The sequence below is a fragment of the Protopterus annectens genome, chromosome 4.part1, assembly GCF_019279795.1.
Source record: "Protopterus annectens isolate FY-2018-M chromosome 4.part1, PAN1.0, whole genome shotgun sequence".
NCBI classification, from domain to species: Eukaryota; Metazoa; Chordata; order Ceratodontiformes; family Protopteridae; genus Protopterus; species Protopterus annectens.
Genome location: NC_056734.1, coordinates 650,522,845 through 650,544,182, shown reverse-complemented (window position 1 = coordinate 650,544,182; position 21,338 = coordinate 650,522,845). Strand labels below are relative to the sequence as shown.

Here is a 21,338-nt window from a genome sequence, read left to right as displayed (position 1 = left end):
CTGTGGTCACTGCTCATACAAATATTGGTGCAAAAAGCATAAAATAAAAAGCAGAGTCCAAGCCTGCTTGGACTCTTGCTTTTTATTTTATGCTTTTTGGACCAAAATTCTATCTAGCTAGGCTGGCAGCCTTCACACATCTTCACACTACCTGTGTGCAATAATAGTTGATTATTTACTGGTTGGAGGCAATGTTGAAACAGAGCATGACAGAATCCTCAGGAACGTTCTGGACAGAGTGTGTGAAGTGAATTTAAAGCTCAATCCTCTGAAATGCAAATTCAGACTACCAAAAGTTACTTATGTAGGTCATTTATTTACCAGTACAGGCCTGCAACCAGACCCTTCCAAGCAAGTAGCCATTCTTGAGATGCCAGGTCCAGACAATGTCCAAGCCCTACAGTGCTTTCATGGTATGGATAACGATTTCTGCAAGTTTATCCCTGACTTTAATGAGTTATCAGTCCCTTTACAAGAGCTGACATGCAAAATTGTTGCCTGGTCATGGTTTGAACAACACCAGACAGAATTTGATAACCCCAAACAGCAAATCGCTAACCCGTCTAGATTAAGGTACTATGGTGTTCACAAACCAGTAGTACTTTCTTGTAATACTTTAAAGTTTGGTCTTGGTGAAGTTATTCTTCAAGAGGACAGACTTGCTGCTTGTGTATCTAGAACTCTTAGCCAAAATGAAACACAGTATACTCAAATTGAGAAGGAAATTTTGGCAATTGTGTTTGCTTGTTCCAAGTTCCATGATTATGTTTATGGCTGAGCTATCCAGACAGAAACTGACCATCAAGCTCTAGTCACTATTTTAAAGAAGCCTATGCATTCAGCTCCAGCAAGATTACAAAGAATGATACTCATATTGTAAAAGTTATAATTCCAAAATGGTCTATACAAGTGTCAGACGTCTTTATCTGGTTGATTCCTTATCCAGATACCCAGAAATACCATGGAATAGCTTGATGCATAGAATTTTGACTTTGATGTCATGGAAGTTCGTAATTTCTCTACCACAAGACTGGATGAGCTAAGAGATCATTCAAAGACTGATCCAGTTTTGCATAAGCTCAACCACTTCTTCAATGTAGGATAGCCGTCAAAGCAATCCTGTGTACCGCTAGAAGTACAACCTTATTTCCCATACAGAGCTGAGATGCTGATGGAAGATGGTATGAGTTTCAAAGGTTCAAATGGTATTGTTCCTACTTCCATACAACATGAATACATTCATATTTTGCATCATGGCCACCCAGGTTCCAATTCTACCAAAAGAAGGGCAAGAAGACTGGTATTTTGGCTTCTCTATTGAAAGACATTGATAAAATGCTTTCTTCTTGTTCAATGTGCAACAATACTAAGTCACATTTGCAAAAAGAGCCACTTCAGTTAAGCTAAATTCCTGAACTACCTTGGTCGACAGTAGCCACTGACATATTTGATTGGAATAGTCAGCATTACTTAGTGTTGGTAGACTCTTATTCGAACTGGTTCAAGATCGATTTGCTACCTAACCTAACATCCAGTGCTGTTATTACTAAGATGAAATGTCAGTCCATGGTAGTCCACACAAAGTTATTTCTGACAATGCTTCTAATTTTACCAGTCAATTGTTTCAGAGATTTGCAAAAGAATGGGATTTTATTCATGTTACTACTAGTCCTAAATACCCAGAGTCAAACGGTCTTGCTGAACATGCAGTACAGAATGCAAAGCGATTACTACAGAGGTCAAAGCATGACAATACTGATATCTTCTTGAATTTACTTAATCTCAGAGATATACCGCATGACAACCTTCTTGGCTCTCCTGCTCAGAGACTTCTACCTAGACAAACCAGTACAACCATGCCTATTAGTTCTAGTTTGTTGGTGCCAAATGCTAAAAACAACAGAGCAATCACAGCCCAACTTTTTAAGAAGCATTCTTCTCAGAAGTCCAGCTATGATAAAATGAGCATATTTCTTTGTCCGTTAAAAGAAGTAGACACAGTGAGGATGCAAACGGCAAAAGGCTTTGATTGAACTGGTCAATGAGAGACATATTTGCTGAGCTGAGATCCTACATAGTGGAATCTGAGGGTATAGAATACAGGAGAAACCACAGGCATTTTTTCCTGTATCAGAAATGATATCACAGCATCTTACCTGTGATATAGACTCTAGATCTCAGAGCAACCTTGACAATGTTCATACCAAAGAACATGACTCAGTATCTATTCCTATTCCTGATGATGTCCCAGTTGTCCCCAAAGTTGAACATTCCTTGAAGACAGTCCCTGTTGCTAGAGCCAATTCTGACTTTTATGTTACATGATCGGGTCGTATTTCTAGACCTAGTGTAAAATACAATGTCTGATTTTGTATGATTGCATGTCAGAGAATTAGTTCTGTATAATTGCATGTCAAAAGATCATTTCTGTAAATTGCATGTCACCGAATACTGTCATTTAATACACAAATAATTTCTCAAAGAGGGAGGATGTAGAACAGAGTGTGTGTCTGTACCTTTACGAAGCATTTCCAGATGTAAGCACGGGCATATAAATAGTGAGCACATGCAGGCAGCAGTGCCATTATGAGAGAACAACCAGACTGTTAACATGTATGAGTGTGGTAGTCAGTCTGTTTATAAGTTTATTTAAGTTTGAGTTACAAGGCCTCATTCCGGATGTGTTTGTGTGTAATAAAGCTACTTGAACTGAACCCATGAATGTCCGTCTGTTTTTTTCTGACCAGACGAGCGACAATATGCTTGTGTGACTGCAATTTGCAAAAGTACTTATAAATACATCCTGGCATCTGTAAAAGAAGCTCTCGTGAATGTATATTGCAGAAGAGAGACAGACATACCTCTTTCTCAGGATATTGTGTATATGAAACATTCACACAGACATACACTTTAGAAAAAACAGTAGTTCAATCATGGAGTTAATGTGTCTTCACATTCAGATGAAGGTATGTCCACATTAATACAGGTTACTAACAATATCAATGGGATATGAGTATGGATGTCCAATGTCCAGTGTCACTATAAACCCATATCAAATATACCAATTCAGTTATGCTCTTTAATGCTGGAGTCTGTTTGACAATGGCTAAAGTCCTGATATATCATTTAGAAGTGAATTGCTGTAGGGCACACATAAAATCAGAAAGTATGTGTTCAGTGAAGTATATCACTGCCCTTCTATTGTGTTTATGAATGCATTTTCATGTATTGGAGTATTACAACCCAATAACCACAGTTAAGCATGCTATACACCTCTTCAGAAAGATCACCAAGAAGCTGATTTGTGCAGACGAAGTCAAAGTATTACAGCATGCATGATTCAAATTCTAGGAATTCAACTTGTAGATGTGAAGTAGCAGTGTCCACTGGTGATCATTGTAAACTGTGTGCAAGTAAGGACAAAGCATATCTGACCTGATTGGGGTTAACTGCAAAATACATCTATTTGTTGTTAATGTTTCCTATGACAGGCTTACAAGATATGTTATTGGAGAAATTGCTGGCAGATACTATGATGTGCATGCTGTAGTGTATGCTTGAAATCTTCAGGCCACTGTTTTATTGCCTGACCTTAACAATTGGCTTAGTTTCTGGTGTCATTCTAAGGGGGTGCAATATTTCTCAGCATGGAAGGCGATGATCAACAGACCATGCTGCTTTTCCAGGGATAGTCTGAACCTCTCCCCTCTAAGCTTTAGAATATGAGCTAATATGAGCTAAAACATTGTCCTTCCCCATAGTGACTTTTTAGGCAATGCCAATCGGAAAATTCTTCCAACATAGCAAATAAAAACAAAGAAAATCTAAAGGTGTTACTGCTCAATGCTAGTAGTCTAAACAAAGCAAAAAAAAAAAAAAACTCCACTCCCTAGAAGCTCACTTCACCCTAGAGAATGCTGATGTCTGTGTGGTCTCTGAGAAGTGATTTCTAGCCATGGAGAGCATACCAATAGTGCAAGGTTATAATTCCTTCCACTCGTTTAGGCCAGCTACTTCACAGAGAGGGACTAAAGCTGGAGGTGTCTCAATTTATTTCAAAAATAAATATACCTCAAGGCTGGTCAAACAGGACAATGCATTTGAGCTTCCCCAAGTTCAAATCACCATAGGCAAAATCCAATACCATTTCCTTGTAAGCTATAGGTCCCCCTCTATGACCCATGAAACCAATACCATGTATTTAAACTTAATGGAAACACTCACCATCCAACCCATTAACACATTCATAGATGACTTTAATTACTCCACTATTAACTGGGAATCATATGCAACACCAGACATACAGGCACAGAGATTCCTGGATTTTGTAAACACAAACTCCCTGGGCAAGATTGTCAATACACCAACTAGGAGTGCAGCCATACCAGATCTTGTCCTCACTAATATGGGACAGTGCTGCACACCCCCTAGTGTAGTGTCTACCCTGTAAGGTCAGACAACAAAACAGTCTATTTTGAAGTAAAAATAAAACCTGGCACCCCAGCTCACCCTGGAATATTCAGGAACTACTCTAAAGCTAACTTCCTACTATTAAGTGATAACCTGGCAAAATTTCAAGCCCTCATAAACCCTGAAAACACTGCTGCCTGTGAAACTGTTCACAGAAACCCTATACAAGCATGTTAGTAGCTGCATAGAAGCAATTGTACCCACCAGGAAGAAGTACAGAACTAATTTAAACAACACGTCAGTCTGGTGAAATCACAATATCAATAGGCTGTATAACAGAGGGAATAAAATTATCTCAAAAATTAGGCAGTGTTGCACCCAGCAGGATAAAGGCACTCACATCAAACTAAACAAACAACTCAAAGGACAAATAAAGTCTACCAAATCAAAATTTGAAGTAAATTTGGCTTCTCAGGCCAAAGACAACCATGAGGCATTCTTTAGCTATGTCTGCAACCTCAAAGGCAGTACACAATTGCTTGCAGAGTTCATTATTAATGGAGCCACCTGTACTGAGCCAGAAGATAAAGCAAACCTACTGACCAACAAACTCAGCTCCAAATTTACCTCTCAACCTCCCCAACCTTCTCTCAGGAAATACCATCATATATAAGTCCCCTGCTATCACTAGGGAACAGATCCTTAATGCTCTGTCTAAGGCCAAAAACACTGCATCAATGGGCCCAGACAGTATCCCAGGGCCCTTCTAAATAGCATGAAATATGACCTATCTGGTCTTCTGAACTTGCTCTTTAACTGTAGTCTCCAAACAGGCTGCATGCCTCATGAATGGAGAACAGCAACAGTCATCCCTCTGTACAAATGTGGGCCATCTACAGACCATGGAAACTACAAACTTATAAATCTCGCTTGTCTCATATACAAAGCCATGGAAGTGATCAATAATGACATTGGAAAATGCCAGACACTGGACCCAACCCAATTTGGTTTGATAAAGGGCAGGTTATGCCTACTCAGCCTGGTGGACTTCTTTGAGAAGGTCACCAAAGCAATGGACGAGGGCAAAATAGTTCACACTGCCTAACTTGACCTGTAAAAGAAATTTGACACAATACCCCACTCAGGCATATAAACCCTTATGTCACCCAGTGGATAGCCAGCTGGCTCATAGACAGGACCCAGAAAGTTAGAATTGGAGACTCCACCTCTACAAAGAGGCTGATCACATGCTGAGTCCCTCAGAGATCAGTCCTGGGACTGCTCTTTTTTTGGAATTTACTTCTCTGATGTTAAGGCCAATGTCTGTGACCTCTGGCTGACTAAATCCGCAGATGATTGCAAATTAGGAGCTGTCATTAAATCCCCTATTGACACAAATGTTTTTCATGAAGGGCTGATACAGACAAACAACTGGTGTCAGAGCCATGACTAAAACTAAATGCTAAGGAATGCATAATAGTATCCTTCGGGAAGTCCACTACAACTGGTAACTATCATATTGACAACACACCCCTAAGAGTTGTCCCAGTAGTCAGGGACTTAAGGACACACACAGGCAGTAACCTAGCCTTTAAAAATAATGTGTCTACAGTAGTGAGGAAACAATTCTCTGTTGTGCAACCTATAAACAATGGTATGACATCTAGGTCCAATGAAGTCATTATTCCACTGTATTTGGCATTTATTTCACCTATCATTGAGTACAGGGCCACTTGTTGGTATGTACCTAACAAAGCATATCCAATAACTGGAACATCCACAGAAGTTCCTCACTAAAAGAGTACAGGACACAAGTAAAATGTCCTATGCAGACTGCCTCAAGGCCCTATCCCAATATTCTGTTTCACACAGGGTGTTGAGGAGAGATCTATGCCTGGCATACAAGGCATTGTCAGATCCAGTCTGATGGACCTCCTGCATTTCTACAAAATAAACAGCACCAGAATTACCCATTCTAAAAATTTTAACTTTGCCTGTGATATAAATAGGACCTGCTGTTGAGACAGTTAAGTATCCCAGAGACTACCCCTTCTCTGGAACAAGCTCCCCTTTCATGTGAATCAGAGTTCCTCCCTAATCCAATTTAAATGTTACCTGGGAAATTTAGTGGGGAACATGAAATTCATCCCTGGTTTGGCACCTATGTCTCTAATGGACACTGGCAACCTGCAAATTGTTCATCCCTCAGGCCACTACTCGTAAATGTGTTTCATCTCCCAAGCTCCTGCTTACACTTATAAAGGGTACCAGAACTTGTCAGAGAAGTGGGATGCATGGCTAGGATTAAAAAGGCCCTTGTGGTCATTATCCTAGTAAACACCTATGAGCCTACAAATAACTGTTGGTCATGCCTTCCCTGTGTGTGTGACATTAAGCACCAATCAATAGTGGTTGCCTGCTTAAAGAAAAATATGTAAGATTTAATTTGGATCCCCTTCTTTTGTGCAAACTAACTCAGCAATGATGTACGACCATCAGCACTCTGGACATTACTCATTGTGTAAAATATACCTGCTGCCTAGCTTTCTCTGTAGTGCAGGATGTAAGAGTACTGTGTTCCTTGTCACAGCACAGGAGAGCCAGGGTTCTAGCTTGTTCCACCATTATGTGGAGCAGCTGATTTATATCTGTTTGAGTTTAGTATAATATTTGTATATAAGATTTAGGTATATGAGTTTAGAACAGTATCTGTTTGAGCTTAGTACTATCTGTATATACATCCTACCTTTATTCCTAGCCTGTAGCTAGATATTGGTATATCTGTTCATTACTATATTTCATATTGTATGTATAGCTAATGATTGCTGCAGCATGTAATATTTGCTATTGCATGTATATTCAATTGTTCTTCATGTACTCTACTGCTCATTTATTGTTCTGTGGAGCTTTTATCCCCGGGCCTCCACTGAAAAAGGACGTGTGTCCAGTTGGAATTTCCTGGTAAACAAATGTAAATAAATAAATAAATACAGCCAGATGGTTATTTATTTATTTATTTATTTATTTATTTTTTACAAATGGTGTCAGGATGTCCTTAGCTAAGTAAATGTGATCAAGACTACAAATGTGACATTCAATGATTACACTTGTGTGTATCTTCCCCAAAATGTATCAGTGATGCCTACCTCAGTGCACTTGTACAACTAGTTGATGATTTACAGGCCTCACTGCAAGACACAAGTTAATTGTGTGTACAACTTTCTACAAATGACAAGGGGTGGTAAATTTTGTGAAGTAAATATTATGAATGAGCAGATATGCTAACTATTTATGTATGGCTGGATATCCCAAAAAAGTGTGTTCAATATGCTTCTTCATAATAAGGACTATTTCCACATCATATCAGATGAAAGTACAGCTGTGTAAAATCTTACTATAATGGTAGATGTCCTTGCCTTCACTGCAACAATATTCCTAACATATGGGATTCCCTTACTGCCTTGGAAGCCCGAAATCCAGCCAGTCTACCAAAGACTACTGTTGCTTTAAGGTATGCTGAAAGTCACCCAAGTACTACATGCATAGATTAGGGCATAAAGGTGATGTTTATGCCTACCATAATCAGAAGTGATTGCCCCAGTAGGAACACCAGTCAAAGGAACCCAATAGGTAATCTATACATCCAGGAAGGCAAAGGCCTAATGGGATAGAAGGAGGGAGTGAATACTGCAGCAGTGAAGGCAAGGACATCTACCATTATGGTAAGATTTTACATAACTGTGCTATGTCCTTACATTCACTGTTGCAGTATTCCTAACATATGGGAGCATGTAAAAGCTTAAGAGAAAGCCTGGGATAGGGAAGCAGCAGAAGAGACCCTTATAAAGCCATGAAGAATAGCACTAGCAAAACCAGCCCTAGCTCCAGAAATACCATCCAACTTGTAGTGCTTTTTAAAGGTATGCACAGAAGTCCAGGTCGCTGCTTCACCATATAGTAAGCTACACGCTACATACATTATACACACACACACACACACACACACACACACACACACACACACACACACACACACACACACACACACACACACACACACACACACACACACACACACACACACACACACACATGCGCACACACACACACACACACGCACACACACATTCACACTCACACATATATATATATATATGTGTGTGTGTGTGTGTGTATATGTATGTGTTTATCTGTAGACACATATACAGTTACACATTTCCATTTTCATTTGTTTTTCTTTGAAGGACATGAAGTAAACACAGGCATATAATCTAGTTATACATGTTACACACACACACACACACACACACACACACACACACACACACACACACACACACACACACACACACACAGTCATGTTTTTGTACACATACTTATATAAACACAAAAACATATATATTTGCAATATGGGTGCATACAATTCATTATTTATAATAAATTTAACATAACAGAGTTAAGCATTATTAATGAATACATTCTAGTAAATGTTACTTAATATTTTACTTACTCACTGCCACACATTGGCTATGTGTTGCATGTACAATCTTTGTCAGTACCTTTATGCCAGTATTTTTTTTCTTTGTATTGCTAAGTTAATTTATTACTTGTATTATCTTTGCCAATGTAGCCCGAGTTGTGGCTGAAAAGCATCCTGAGACCAGTTCACTTTCATGGTTACCAAATTATAAATAAATATGAAACAGAAAAAAAGGAGGTGAGCATGACAAAAATAATTAAGGAAGTAGTAAAGGACATTTTAATTCTGCATCATTCATGAGAAAAAGAAAAAGTCCCACTGAAGGCATTGGGAAATACAGACAGACTTAGTTTGCAGTCCTACTGCTTGTCACCTGTAAATGTACAACAAGGATCACTTGCTGAGTGAGAGTTTTCACACCTCAGCATGAGAGTGTGGGAGAAGATCTGTTAATTCTTTTAGACCTACAAAATAATCCCTTTTGTAAAGGGATTATTTTGTAGATCTGTCAATTCCTTTAGACCTACAAAATAATCCCTTTACAAAAGCTTGCTATTTACCTACTTTCTTTTGCTAGAAGTAACTATCAGTTATTTATAGCACAGAATCAGCTCTGACAGACACATGAATAAGGCTCAGTCAGGGAAATATAGAAGTAGCTGTGTTACAGAAGGGTGTTTAGATAACAGTGATTCATAGTCTTGCCATTCTGTCTTAATGGCAAGAGAAAACAACACCACTTCCTTACGTCTAGCATGACTCGTATGAACAGGACTTAAAATGTATTTTGGAAAGAAGGAATGAAAGCAAGAAAACAAGATAACATTAGCAAGGCAGGCCCCATCATTCACCATTTCGAGGAAAACACATTAAAATTGTAAAAAAAAAAGTACTTGGAGTAATTTTGAGGCATTAAAATAGCTCAGAAAACAAAGATACAATGAAAAAAAAAACATGTTTTTTTGAGTTCTAAGGTGGAGGTTTCCTTTAGTAATGAATTTACAGCCTTTCCATTTTTACTGTAGTAAATTATCAATTCAGTTACAGTCTTGCAATAATTTATTTATTAGTAACATAGGTCTATTTCACTATAGTACAGCATCATTTTGCTTTCAGACTTACAAGAGTTTATTAGTAGCATATGTTTACTTTATGGGGAAAATGTTAGTCAGGACAAGAAGCAAAACTAATGGCTTAAAATTGTTAAAACTGCAAATATTATGTTAAGGTCTTGATACTGCTTTTCTTGTGCTTTGTAGGTATTACTACCAAAAAACATGCTGACAGTTTGGATATTTAACTAATTTTCAGTTTGGTTTTAAATATAGTAAACAAATATATATTGTATCTGCCACCCAGACTTGCACCAGAGATTTGGGGGAGGAGCCTAATTGTGCACATCAAAGAACCCTTTGACATTAGGATGCTCTTCCAATACCTCAGCAGTCACTGGGACAATGCAGAGTAAGGCCTAAACTTGGTAAGAGCTGAGGTGCATAAGTCAATTATCTATAGAAAGACAAGGCCACCAAAGGCAGAAGTAAAAATTGTCATTTTTCTTCAATCATGTACAGCAAACGTGTTTCAGTTATCTAAAAAAAGGATTCTTTAGAGTTAAAATGTGTATATAACAGGTGTGCATTTATGTAGATTAGAGTTAAAGCAAGTATGGACATGTTTTTATGTTTTCAAACAATTGTATAACAGTGATAGTTTTCAGTTTATCTGTATTCAAATCATACTAGCAGAAAAAAGGTATTCCTTTAGTGATGGTTTAGTTTCCAGAATATAACCTTTACCAGAATTCAGTCTATGCTTTTATAGTTAAGTTTCTAGAATATAATATTTACCATATTTCAGTTTATGCTTTTATATGTGTTCAGATAAATACTGGCAGAAAAGGTGTTCCTTTAGTGTTAGTTTAGTTAGTTTTCAGAGTAAAGCATTTAGACACAGGTGTTTTACATGTATAGTACAAATATGTATCACTTTAGTGTAAATTTAATTCAAGTTTCAGAATATGACATTTTTACTCAGCTATGAGTTCAGTATAGTACATTTCAGTCAGATTTCAGAATATAACATTCATACACAGTTATACATTTATAACAGAATTACTAGACAGTTTACAACATGCAACTACATCACAACTTACATTATTCAGTCATTAGTTTTAAGGGCAAAGTGACAGAATTATTTGATAAAGGCTTATTAAGATAAATTATCTAAAACATAAGAAGAAAATTAAACACACACAGGCACCAAGAACTAATGGCATTTTTTAATAAAGAATAAGGTCTTTATTCACTGATGTAATATGAACGTCATCAAATTCATAACTCCCTCATCAAACACTTCCTTACATTGCAATAAAACACTGCCATCTAGTGACAAAAATTAAAAACATTCATTATGCACTAATTAAACATTACCAGTTCTAGTTGAACAAAATAAGCACTACAGAAAATAATACTAAACGTTTAAAACTCACATGAAAAATTATACATAAAAAATTACGAGGCCACTACATATTAACACACTGTAAAATTATGTAACTTAAGAACTCCATGTTGATAATTAAAAACTCTACTAAATATGAATCCTTTTCAACAGGAGCAGACTACTAATCGAAAGTTCACTCATAAATAGTGGGGGGATTGTAGAATCCAGGAATACCTACTAATATAATTCCCTATTTTTCAAATATGCTGATCAATTTCCCCACCCTCAGTCAAAGTGTGGAATTTTTTCTAATACAAAAAAATCCTTTTTAAAATTCTTACATTTCTCAGAGTGCTTAAATAAAAAGTTATTGTGATCTTTCTTCCATACAGCATAAGCATGCTGATATATATGTGTTTTTAAACCTTTTAAAAATTTTCCAACATAAAAAGACAAGCATGAAATATACCGTGCAAGATGAACAACCCCATTTGTGTTACAATTGTACTCCCCATTAGGATAAATAGGCTTAAGATAATTTACTACCATAAAATTCACATTATACTACTGTGACCTCTTTATTCAAAAATCCTTTTTAGATTGGTTCCTGATCTATAAACCATTACTGGGCCATCTCCTAAAATGTTGCACAAACCCTGTGTAGAAATGTAGTTCATTTTCCCATGAAGGTTCTTCTTCACTACCTGCAAATCTTGTAATCCAAAGACCATGTTTCAACATCAGTCTATAAAACTTGGACTTTTATATTTTCAAACAACTCTATAGGATAGAAAAAGATATCCTAAGACTATAGGATGAAATAATTGGGGATTTGCTGTTTCCTTCTACGGAATATGTATTCAACCAAACTTTCTCCAAATCTGACAGGGAATGTTGAGTTATTAAAAAGAAAAAAAGATAAAAAGCTAATTATGGATCTTGAACAGTATCAAACTAAATGAGCATATCCATATCCCACTGCTGGAAATAAGTTTATGCACATTTTCCCTGTAGCTGTAACATACAATGAAGACATTGCAACCAATACAGTGACCATGGAAAATAACGGGGATTTTTTTTTAGAAGAAACCAGCATCCCATGATGGTCTTCCAGACAATGGAACAAAAACAACAAGATTCAACAACAGCAGGCTGTTCAGTCAGGGTACAATAGGAACAGTGACCTGAACAAGAACTATCGACCTGGTAGAGACAACTGACTAGCTGGGGCCAGCAGAGGAGATAAATTTACCCTTGGAACTCATTAATCAAGGTACAGATTTTGAGTTTAAAGGCTTTAAGAATTATAATTACAGTCACCTGGACACTACACTAGTATATGGTAAATTATTTAGCTGGGTTTTTTGTGCCAATAAATAAGTTTAAACTAGTTAAAAAGACATACTAGACTTGAAACTTTACAAGTAAGTTAGACTTAGAGTTATCTTTTTAAAGATAGTTATTATTTGTTTGGTGGACCTGGCACATTACAAAGATCTAGTTTATTCAACTCCCTCCCTGCACTATCCCCTTGTCTTGCCACATTTGAGGTGGCATGTGAGAAAGACAGTTGAGAGCTTTGAAAACTGTTTCCACTACATACAACATAACTACAGATGAGAGGAAGTTGTTAAATAACTTGAGCAATAACAAGTCTATAAGGATTATGAAACCAGACAAAGGGGGTTGGATGGTGTTGATGGATGGTTTTATTTACTCACAGAAAATATTACAATATTTCATTAATGGTGATTTTTTGTTAGTGTGAACAAGAATGAGACTAATATGGCCTATCATGGTACAGATCTTTGGCTGGAGGACACTATTACCAACTACGACTTGCATGTATTAGTTTATGATTTTTTGAAGGTTGACAATCCAATTACACTGACTTTGGCATTTGTAAAGTTCATAAGTTGGTGATTAATCCTCCAACCATTTGTAGCTGCAGCTGGCTAGAAGACTGACCTTTATCTAAATTTGCTGGAATCACTTTGAAATCCTTCTTTGCTGAAAAACCTCACATCAGTAAGGATTCATAGTATGTTTAGGATTAGATGTATCAAACTGTTTCTGATAAAGATCTACTTTTCTCTATTACTGATGTTAAAGACTTGTTTTTAGTTATCACCAAGAAGGATGTGGGAAGTGTGTTTGTTTTAGTTTTACCAAGTTTTGCAACTAGATTTTGTTGGTTGCTAGAAATTAAGTAGTAATAGTTATTTAATATACTCTAGGCATAACAGGGAAGGCTTAATTTATTATTCAATTTACAAAATACAGTGCACATTACATAATAATTATTGTACATCAGGAAGAAAGTTGAAAAGACACTGACAGGGTATGCAAAGATACAGATTGGAAATACAAAGCCCAGGGGAAAAAAATCATCTTTAAACTTGAAGTAGTTGTAGCTCAAAAATAACATCTAGCTGTGGAAACTGGCAATGAAGCTAATGCTTTAGGTAAACATTATAAAATGGGGGGTTGTAAAATCAATTTTAAATTGTTGGATTTGGGAAATATTGCTGACTATGCTGAGGAGGAGTTGGGATGGTTGGAATATACATGGCAGGTTAAGTTGAATGCCTGCTATCCCCCTGGGCAAAACAACAGAGAAGATGTTGTAGCCTATTTGAGAAAGAAAGGGTTAAGACATTAATTGGGAATGTAATGTGATGATATATTTTAGTATTTAATGAATGAAGTGAGAGACTTTAATTCAGTCTGAAGAATTCTTGTGTATGAAAAGATGAAAGCGCTTACTGGATTTTTACTGAATTTCTGCATTAAAGCACAGTTTGGTTTATCACCGAGTTTATTATTTTTATTTTTATCAGTTATTTGGTTTAATATGGTTTAAAGTGAATTATATTTTTCAGGAGAAAAGGAATATGAGTGCAAAAGATATGACATAATAAATAATACAGTCTGTTTTAGTTTATGAGCACTGTTATTAAAGTCAATAAGATTTAACTCTGTTATTGTTGACATCTACCTCCACTGCACGATTAACTGAACTACAGTGAGTGCAGTACAGACTTAATTCTGAAAGGTACGAGAAGATTTGGTACATAAGCTAGAAACTGGCAGCTGTTAAGCACAGTTCTGGGTAATTAAAAATGAAAGACATTCATTCCAGTCTCATTCCAGTTTCTTCCAGTTAATTCTAGTATTCTACAGTTCCATCAATACTTACATATTACTTGTGTAATTACTCATTATAACCCTTCTTTAGTAAAAATAACTACTGCGGGACTCCAACCCCACTTTACATATGCTCTCTGATTTTTAGATCAACTGATTTAGTCAGGTAACAGATGGATTTTCTGCAGTCATTACAATCGTTGTTGCTGACCATTGCACAGTGCTGCTAAATGTGTTTTTGCTCTAGAAGGTGACTGAAATTAGATTTTCAGTTTTAAGAATCTACTTGTATTTGTGTTATGCCACACCCCACCCATATGGAAAAAGAAAAAAAAAAGAAAAAAGGATGAAAAAGAGAAACAATGGCTGGACAGGTCTGTATTCGAACCATCACAGTACTACACTTACACAATACAGTTATATAGCAAACCATCGCTTTGGTGGGTATACTAGATTTACCACGCGTGGGGTTGGTTTGGGTTTGGTCGGCCCGAACCAAACAAACAAAGCAACGTTAAGGTATTATGACCAACCCAGTATTATCTATTGACTTTATTATTATAAGAAACTTGTAGAAAAAGAAAAATTTACAAATAATAAATAATATAATAGCATAGATTCAGTAGATGTCCGCAGTCCGGCTGATGTGATGTACTGCGCCCTGCGCGGTACGCGCTACAACAATGGGCAGCGGCTTGAGTTGGAGAAGTTCTTGAATGCTTTTTTTTTTTGTATCATAGGAAGATTTAAAATAAATTTTAACATTAAAAAGAACATTTTAAAGCAAACTTGCTTATCTCCGTTCTTATTTTAAACTAAACTTAATTTACAAAGTAGAGATACCAAAAAAACAAGATTAACAAAGCTTTTTTTTTATTTTTTCGTTGCTTTCTATGTTAAATGTTTAACAAATAAATGTTTTTATTAAAAATAAATTAAAGGAGATCTCGTTGCTTATTTTTAAACTGATTTAATTTGTTAAATAATTAAAATAAAAGTCCGCCCCAGGTACATAAATTAAAAAAAGTCCCGGGGATTTAGAACGGAAAGTCGATTGCTTCCATTAGCAGCATTAATTTTAACTGCATTTCACAGATCACGTGCTTTAATAGTTGGTATGTCTCTTTTTTCCACAGTAGATTTGCAATAGCAGACAAATACTATGCATAGAACAAACTAACATTTCCTACCCAGTAATAAACAATTCATACAGTTGACATTCTCAGTTGAATGTAAGTGTTTATAATACATGTTTAGTGGAATGAGAGATCACACATTATTTATCAATATGTTTGTAAAACTGCAGCTCTGCGTTCTCTTTGTATTCTGGAAATCCTTCCTTTTTCTCTGCTTTACTATTACACAAGCAATCTCTAGTGCATATTCTCTCATATTTCTTTCAAGGCTTGATACAAATACATAACAGTCAACAACAGTTTTCAACAAAGGCAGGAAACTGTGATGTTATGCCAAGGAAATATACATGAGGGGTGTTTGTTTTTTGTTTAAAAGCTCTCTGCAGTAGGTTGATGCATTTAATAAAATGGTGGAAAATGACCTTTATAAACTATATGATGATAAAAGGACTATTAATATTCATAAGAGAATGAAATATAACCTTAACTATAGAGAATGTAAGGCTCTGAAACAATTACATAATGAGGATACCATAATAATCAGGCCAGCAGATAAGGGTGGCCCCATCATCATAATGGATAGGGATGATTACTTTATGTCAATGAAAGTTATGTTAAGTGATGTTATTATTCCACGATAGATATTAATTATGTGCATACATTAGAGAATAGAACATGTTGGATGACATTTTGAAAAGTGGTTTGATTACGTTGGATATATACAACTTTTTTAAGCCAGAACACTCCCTAATTCCTATTATACAAGGACTGATGAAAATACATAAGGATGGGGTGAGGCCACCGATGAGGCCAATAGTAGCCAGCAGGGGTTGGTGTATGGAACCCTTTTCATTATATATAGAGAAGTTTTTACATCCAATCTTGGATAGAAACAACTTTGTTTTGAGAGACACTAAACAATTTATGGTTGATTTGTAAGGTTTTACAAATGCACTAGCTGTGGAAACAGAGTTTTGTTTTGTCACGTTAGATGTGCAATCATTGTTTCCCATCATTCTCAATGTGGAAGGTGTTGAGTCAATACAGAAGTATCTCACTAGGCATAGTGAATACATTAGATAGATTGATTTACTCTGCTTATTTTTAGAAACTGTTCTTGAAAACAATGTTTTTATGTTTGACACTACCATTTATTTACAGAAGGATGGCAGAGCTATGGGCACTGCATGTGCCAATAGCTACACCAATAAGTTTCTGTACCTATGGGAGGAAGATGTATTATTTTGTTTGGAACTTTACCAGAGGTATGTTCTGTTTTATCGTCGTTTCGTAGACAACCTCTTCCTCATATGGATAGGGAATATGAGAGGGCTGGATACATTTGTTGAACATCTCAGTAGAGCCACATAAAATCTAAGGTTTACCATGGCCTCATCAGGGGTCAGAATTTAGTATTTAGATATCTATATTGAAAGACTGGATAGTGGATTGGTCAATACTGGGGTCTACAGGAAAGCCTGATATAGGAACACCTTGCTTTATAGACATAGCATGCATCCCAACCATGTGTTTAGAAATGTAATAAAAGAACATTGGATGAGATTATCCAGATTGAATGCTTCTGAGGAGGGTTTCCAGTTGGAGCTATTGGATTTAAAAAAGAAATTCATGGATAGAGGATATAGTTCCTTTGAAATTGAGAAAGGGCCAGAGGAGTTACCCAGCCTTAGGATAGGAAGAGCGGGTCCCTATTACTCACACAGGCTAGATACTGACAATCATTCTGAAGTCAATAATGGACAAACAGGGCTGAAGATACCTATGTATTATATGAGTGATACTGGTGCCGTAATGGAAATGATTAAGAAAAACTGAGGAGTCCTAACAGTGGATCCCGTGTTAAGAGAGATTGTAGGAGACTACCCTAGATTTCAATTTAAGAATAAATTAAACCTGAAGAGGTTGCTATGTCATCCAAGAGATAGGTTAAATGATACATCACATGGACATTTTTGCGCCTACCCATGTGGTAGATGTAATTTCCCTGGATACCTTGATGGCAGTGGCCAATTCATACATCCAGACACTGGTCAGCATTTTGTTTTTAAAATCCCTGCTAATTGTAATACACACCATGTGGTGTACTTGGCCTATTGTGCTTTGTGCCACTCATTCTATGTAGGGAAAATGGACAGAGCCCTTAGGGATAGGATCAGGGAGCACGTATATAATATTAGAGTATGATCCCACAATAATGCCCACTAAACACATTATGCTGGAGAGTGATGAGCATACTTTTAGGTTTATGGTGATAGATGTCATCACACCTGGTTTACAAGAAGGAGGAATCAGAAATTTCACAGAAAGTAGGGAAGTTAAATGGATCCTAAGAATTAGAGCTGATAGGGGCAGGGGCCTAATGAGAGGACAGCATTAAGACCTATCATTAAGACCTACCCTGAAATCTAGGAGAATTAAAAATAGTTAGGTATAATAGGAATGGTGCCAAATATTCAAGATGTTATTATGGTTGATGTATATTTATTTTATTGTCATGAATGATATTATTTGCACTAGTTAGCCTTGTATATTATAATTTTATGAGATAAGGAACATTAGGTCATAATTTTATATTCGTTAACTGTTTCATATTTTTTTAGTTTATGTATTTTTTACACATTGATAAATTCTTGTTTTAGGTGAGATTGAATCTTGGGGTTCCTATTACCTGATCGAACATTTAGGTTAGCAAATACCTAAACGTTGATCTGGTAATAGTGAAAGCAAAAAAATGTGAATGGCCGATTTAATGCAGGGAAATAATTCCCTTGGCCATTATGCAAATTTTGCTCCTTCCCCACTGTAGAGCAATCTTGGAGTTGGTATATTTAATTAGGGGGGATGTGGGGGTGAATCTTGAATGCTAAAGTATTTGCCTGTGCTGATGAGATTTTTATAACACATATTTTTTGAGAAGGCTTTCCTATGCTAATTGGAATTAATTGATTGAACCTGATTGGTTTCCTTAGTGTACTTAAATGTATTCCTATTATTTGTGATTGCTTTGGTCTGAAGAAGCTGATATCAAAATCCCTTACCATTCTCAGGTTTTATTAAACAGATTTATGGTCCATATATTTTGTGGTTGCCTCACTGCTTTATAATTTATTGGACTCTGTAATTTTACATTTGTTGGCAGTGGAACATTTGCCCTATGGAGTTCTATTGGGTGTGTTGGTGTTCATAAATAATACGCATATGCATAGAACAAATTAACATTTCATACCCAATAATAAACAACTCATACAACTGGACATTTGCAGTTGATTGTAAATGTGTAAAATACATGTTTAATGGAATGAAAGATCCCACAATATTTATCAATATGTTTGTAAAACTGCAGTTCTACATTCTCTTTGTATTCTGGAAATTCTTCCTTTATCTCTGCTTTACTATTGCACGAACAATCTCTAGTGCATATTCTCTCATATTTCTTTCAAGGTATGATACAAATACATAACAGTCAACAACAGTTTTCAACAAAGGCAGGAAACTGTGTTGTTATGCCAAGGAAATATACATGTGGAGTGCTTGGTTTTGTTTAAAAGCTCACTGCAGTAAGTTCCCCATAAGTGTATCCTCACTGACACACCCAAGTGAAGTGTGTCTGTGCATTACTGTGTTTTGCTTCAGTCAGAGTAACCATTCACAGTTACAAGCCATTCGCACCTAACAGTGGTGTAGAGGCTATATTTTGTTTACATCTGCAAACAATTTGGTATTCAGCAGTTCTAAGGAGTTCATACCTAATTTGCATCTTCATAGTGCTCAAAGGGCTGAATCTACACTGAAAGCTAACCATGCAGCTAGGGACCTTGAGGAGGAGAAGACTACTTTCAATCTTGCTTATTGCTGTACTTGTGGGAGTGTTAGGATGAGTACACTTTTTGGAATGCTATTTCAATGGGCCAGTTTATTTGGTAAACTGCATAACTATATATTTAAGATGTCAGCCAGGTCAGATATTGATGGCTTTGCTGGACATCTTACATACATTCTACTTAGCTACATTGACAATTACCATTTAGGCAGATAGCTTGCATTAATTCGTGTTCTTATATATCAATATTACTTTTCTATTACAATTTCAACACTCACCTTGATAGTCCCTAAGTTGCAACTATTATCATTTGGTGCTGACTCTGATGGTAGCAATACACAGTCACTACATAGATTAGTAAAGGTTGTGAGCATTGCCTGGCATCAATTTTACTGTATATATATATATATATGCATAGGATGAAATATGCACCCCTTAGGTGGTCAGCATGTGTGCTATCCATTGCCTCTTGACCAGGGCAAGGGTATATCATACACACCAACATCTAAATACACTTACAGAAGCTGAGGGATCCCCCTCTGACTCCCCACCTATGTGCCGATGTGGTGATGTGGCCAGTGGTGGTAGAATGTTTTCTCCTAGCCCTTGGTGTTCATGCTGCTGTTGCTTTCAGAGGATGGCATTGTGCAGGATAGCATAGAATGTGATCATTTTGCTATAAATTGTGAGATTGTACTGCAGAGCCTCCTGATGTATCTAGGCACTGAAACTGTGACTTCAACAGCCCAAACACACGCTGTATGATATTTCTTGTTTGAACATGTGCCTCATTATAGTGTTCCTGTGTAGGTCTGTGTGAATTTCTGATGGGTGTCATCAGCCATGGTTCAAGTGCATTCCCCACATCCCTCAGTAAATTGCCATGTGTATTATTACCCTTGGGAAACCTCTGGTAGAGCTGGGATGTGTGCCAGGTATGGGAGTTGTGATAAGTGTCAAGGTTAACAGCACACACATTCAGGATGACTACCCTAGCATTATACTAGACATGACAGTAAATGGATTGGAATCCTTTTCTGTTGATGTAGACTCTTCCCTGTTCCCCAAGTGGTGCTTTGATTTCAATGTCCATTCAGTCTATGGCACCCAAGACTTCAGGAAAGTGTGCAATGGAATAGAAATCCTGCATAGTTCTAGCTCTGTCCTCAGGGGAAATATATGTGTGTGTGTGTGTGTGTGTGTGTGTGTGTGTGTGTGTGTGTGTGTGTGTGTGTGTGTATGTGTGTGTGTGTATATATATATATATATATATATATATATATATATATATATAGATATATATATATATATATATATATATATATATATATATATATATATATATATATATATATATATATTTCTCCTGAGGACAGAGCTAAAACTATGTATATGTATAGTCACTGGTATGCTGTAGCATGGCATTCAGAAATTTCTGTATGTACTTGGATGCTGATGCCTGTGACAACCACAACATGCCCCCTGTATGTCACTGAAAGATTCTTGTAGCTAATATTCAAGTGGTACACATTCCACGGTATTGGTTCCCCTTGGGTCCTCTTACTCTCATATAAGGATGACAGAGGTTTCTGCAGAGTTCCTTGATCACGTCTAACCTGTAGTGCTCGTCTATTTCCACCTCATACAGTCCATGAAAAGTTAAATGGGGTCTAAATACCCTTCTGCTCCTAGCCTGAAGTCTTTCATCATCAGCAACAGCAACATAAACTTGAGCCTGCTGGACATACACATGGAGAAGAACAACAGTAGTCCCTAATAGTCTTTCTGTCCAGTGTAGTTTCTGTGGCAGTATTCCAGTAGGTTTTGGAATACAATGCAGAAGCTACACTAAGTGTGCATGATTGCTTTATAGCTTGTTGAA

The 21,338-nt window shown here is 36.6% G+C and overlaps 1 protein-coding gene across 1 annotated transcript in view; it reads left to right on the top strand.

Annotated features, from left to right (window-relative positions):
- Positions 1–415: 415 nt before the first annotated feature.
- Positions 416–21,338, top strand: part of LOC122801266 (vomeronasal type-2 receptor 26-like) — a 108,239-nt gene continuing 87,316 nt past the window's right edge. The window contains exon 1 of the mRNA XM_044070816.1: positions 416–730. Within this exon, the coding sequence (XP_043926751.1) occupies positions 416–730 (315 nt within the window). The remainder of the gene's footprint in view (positions 731–21,338) is intronic.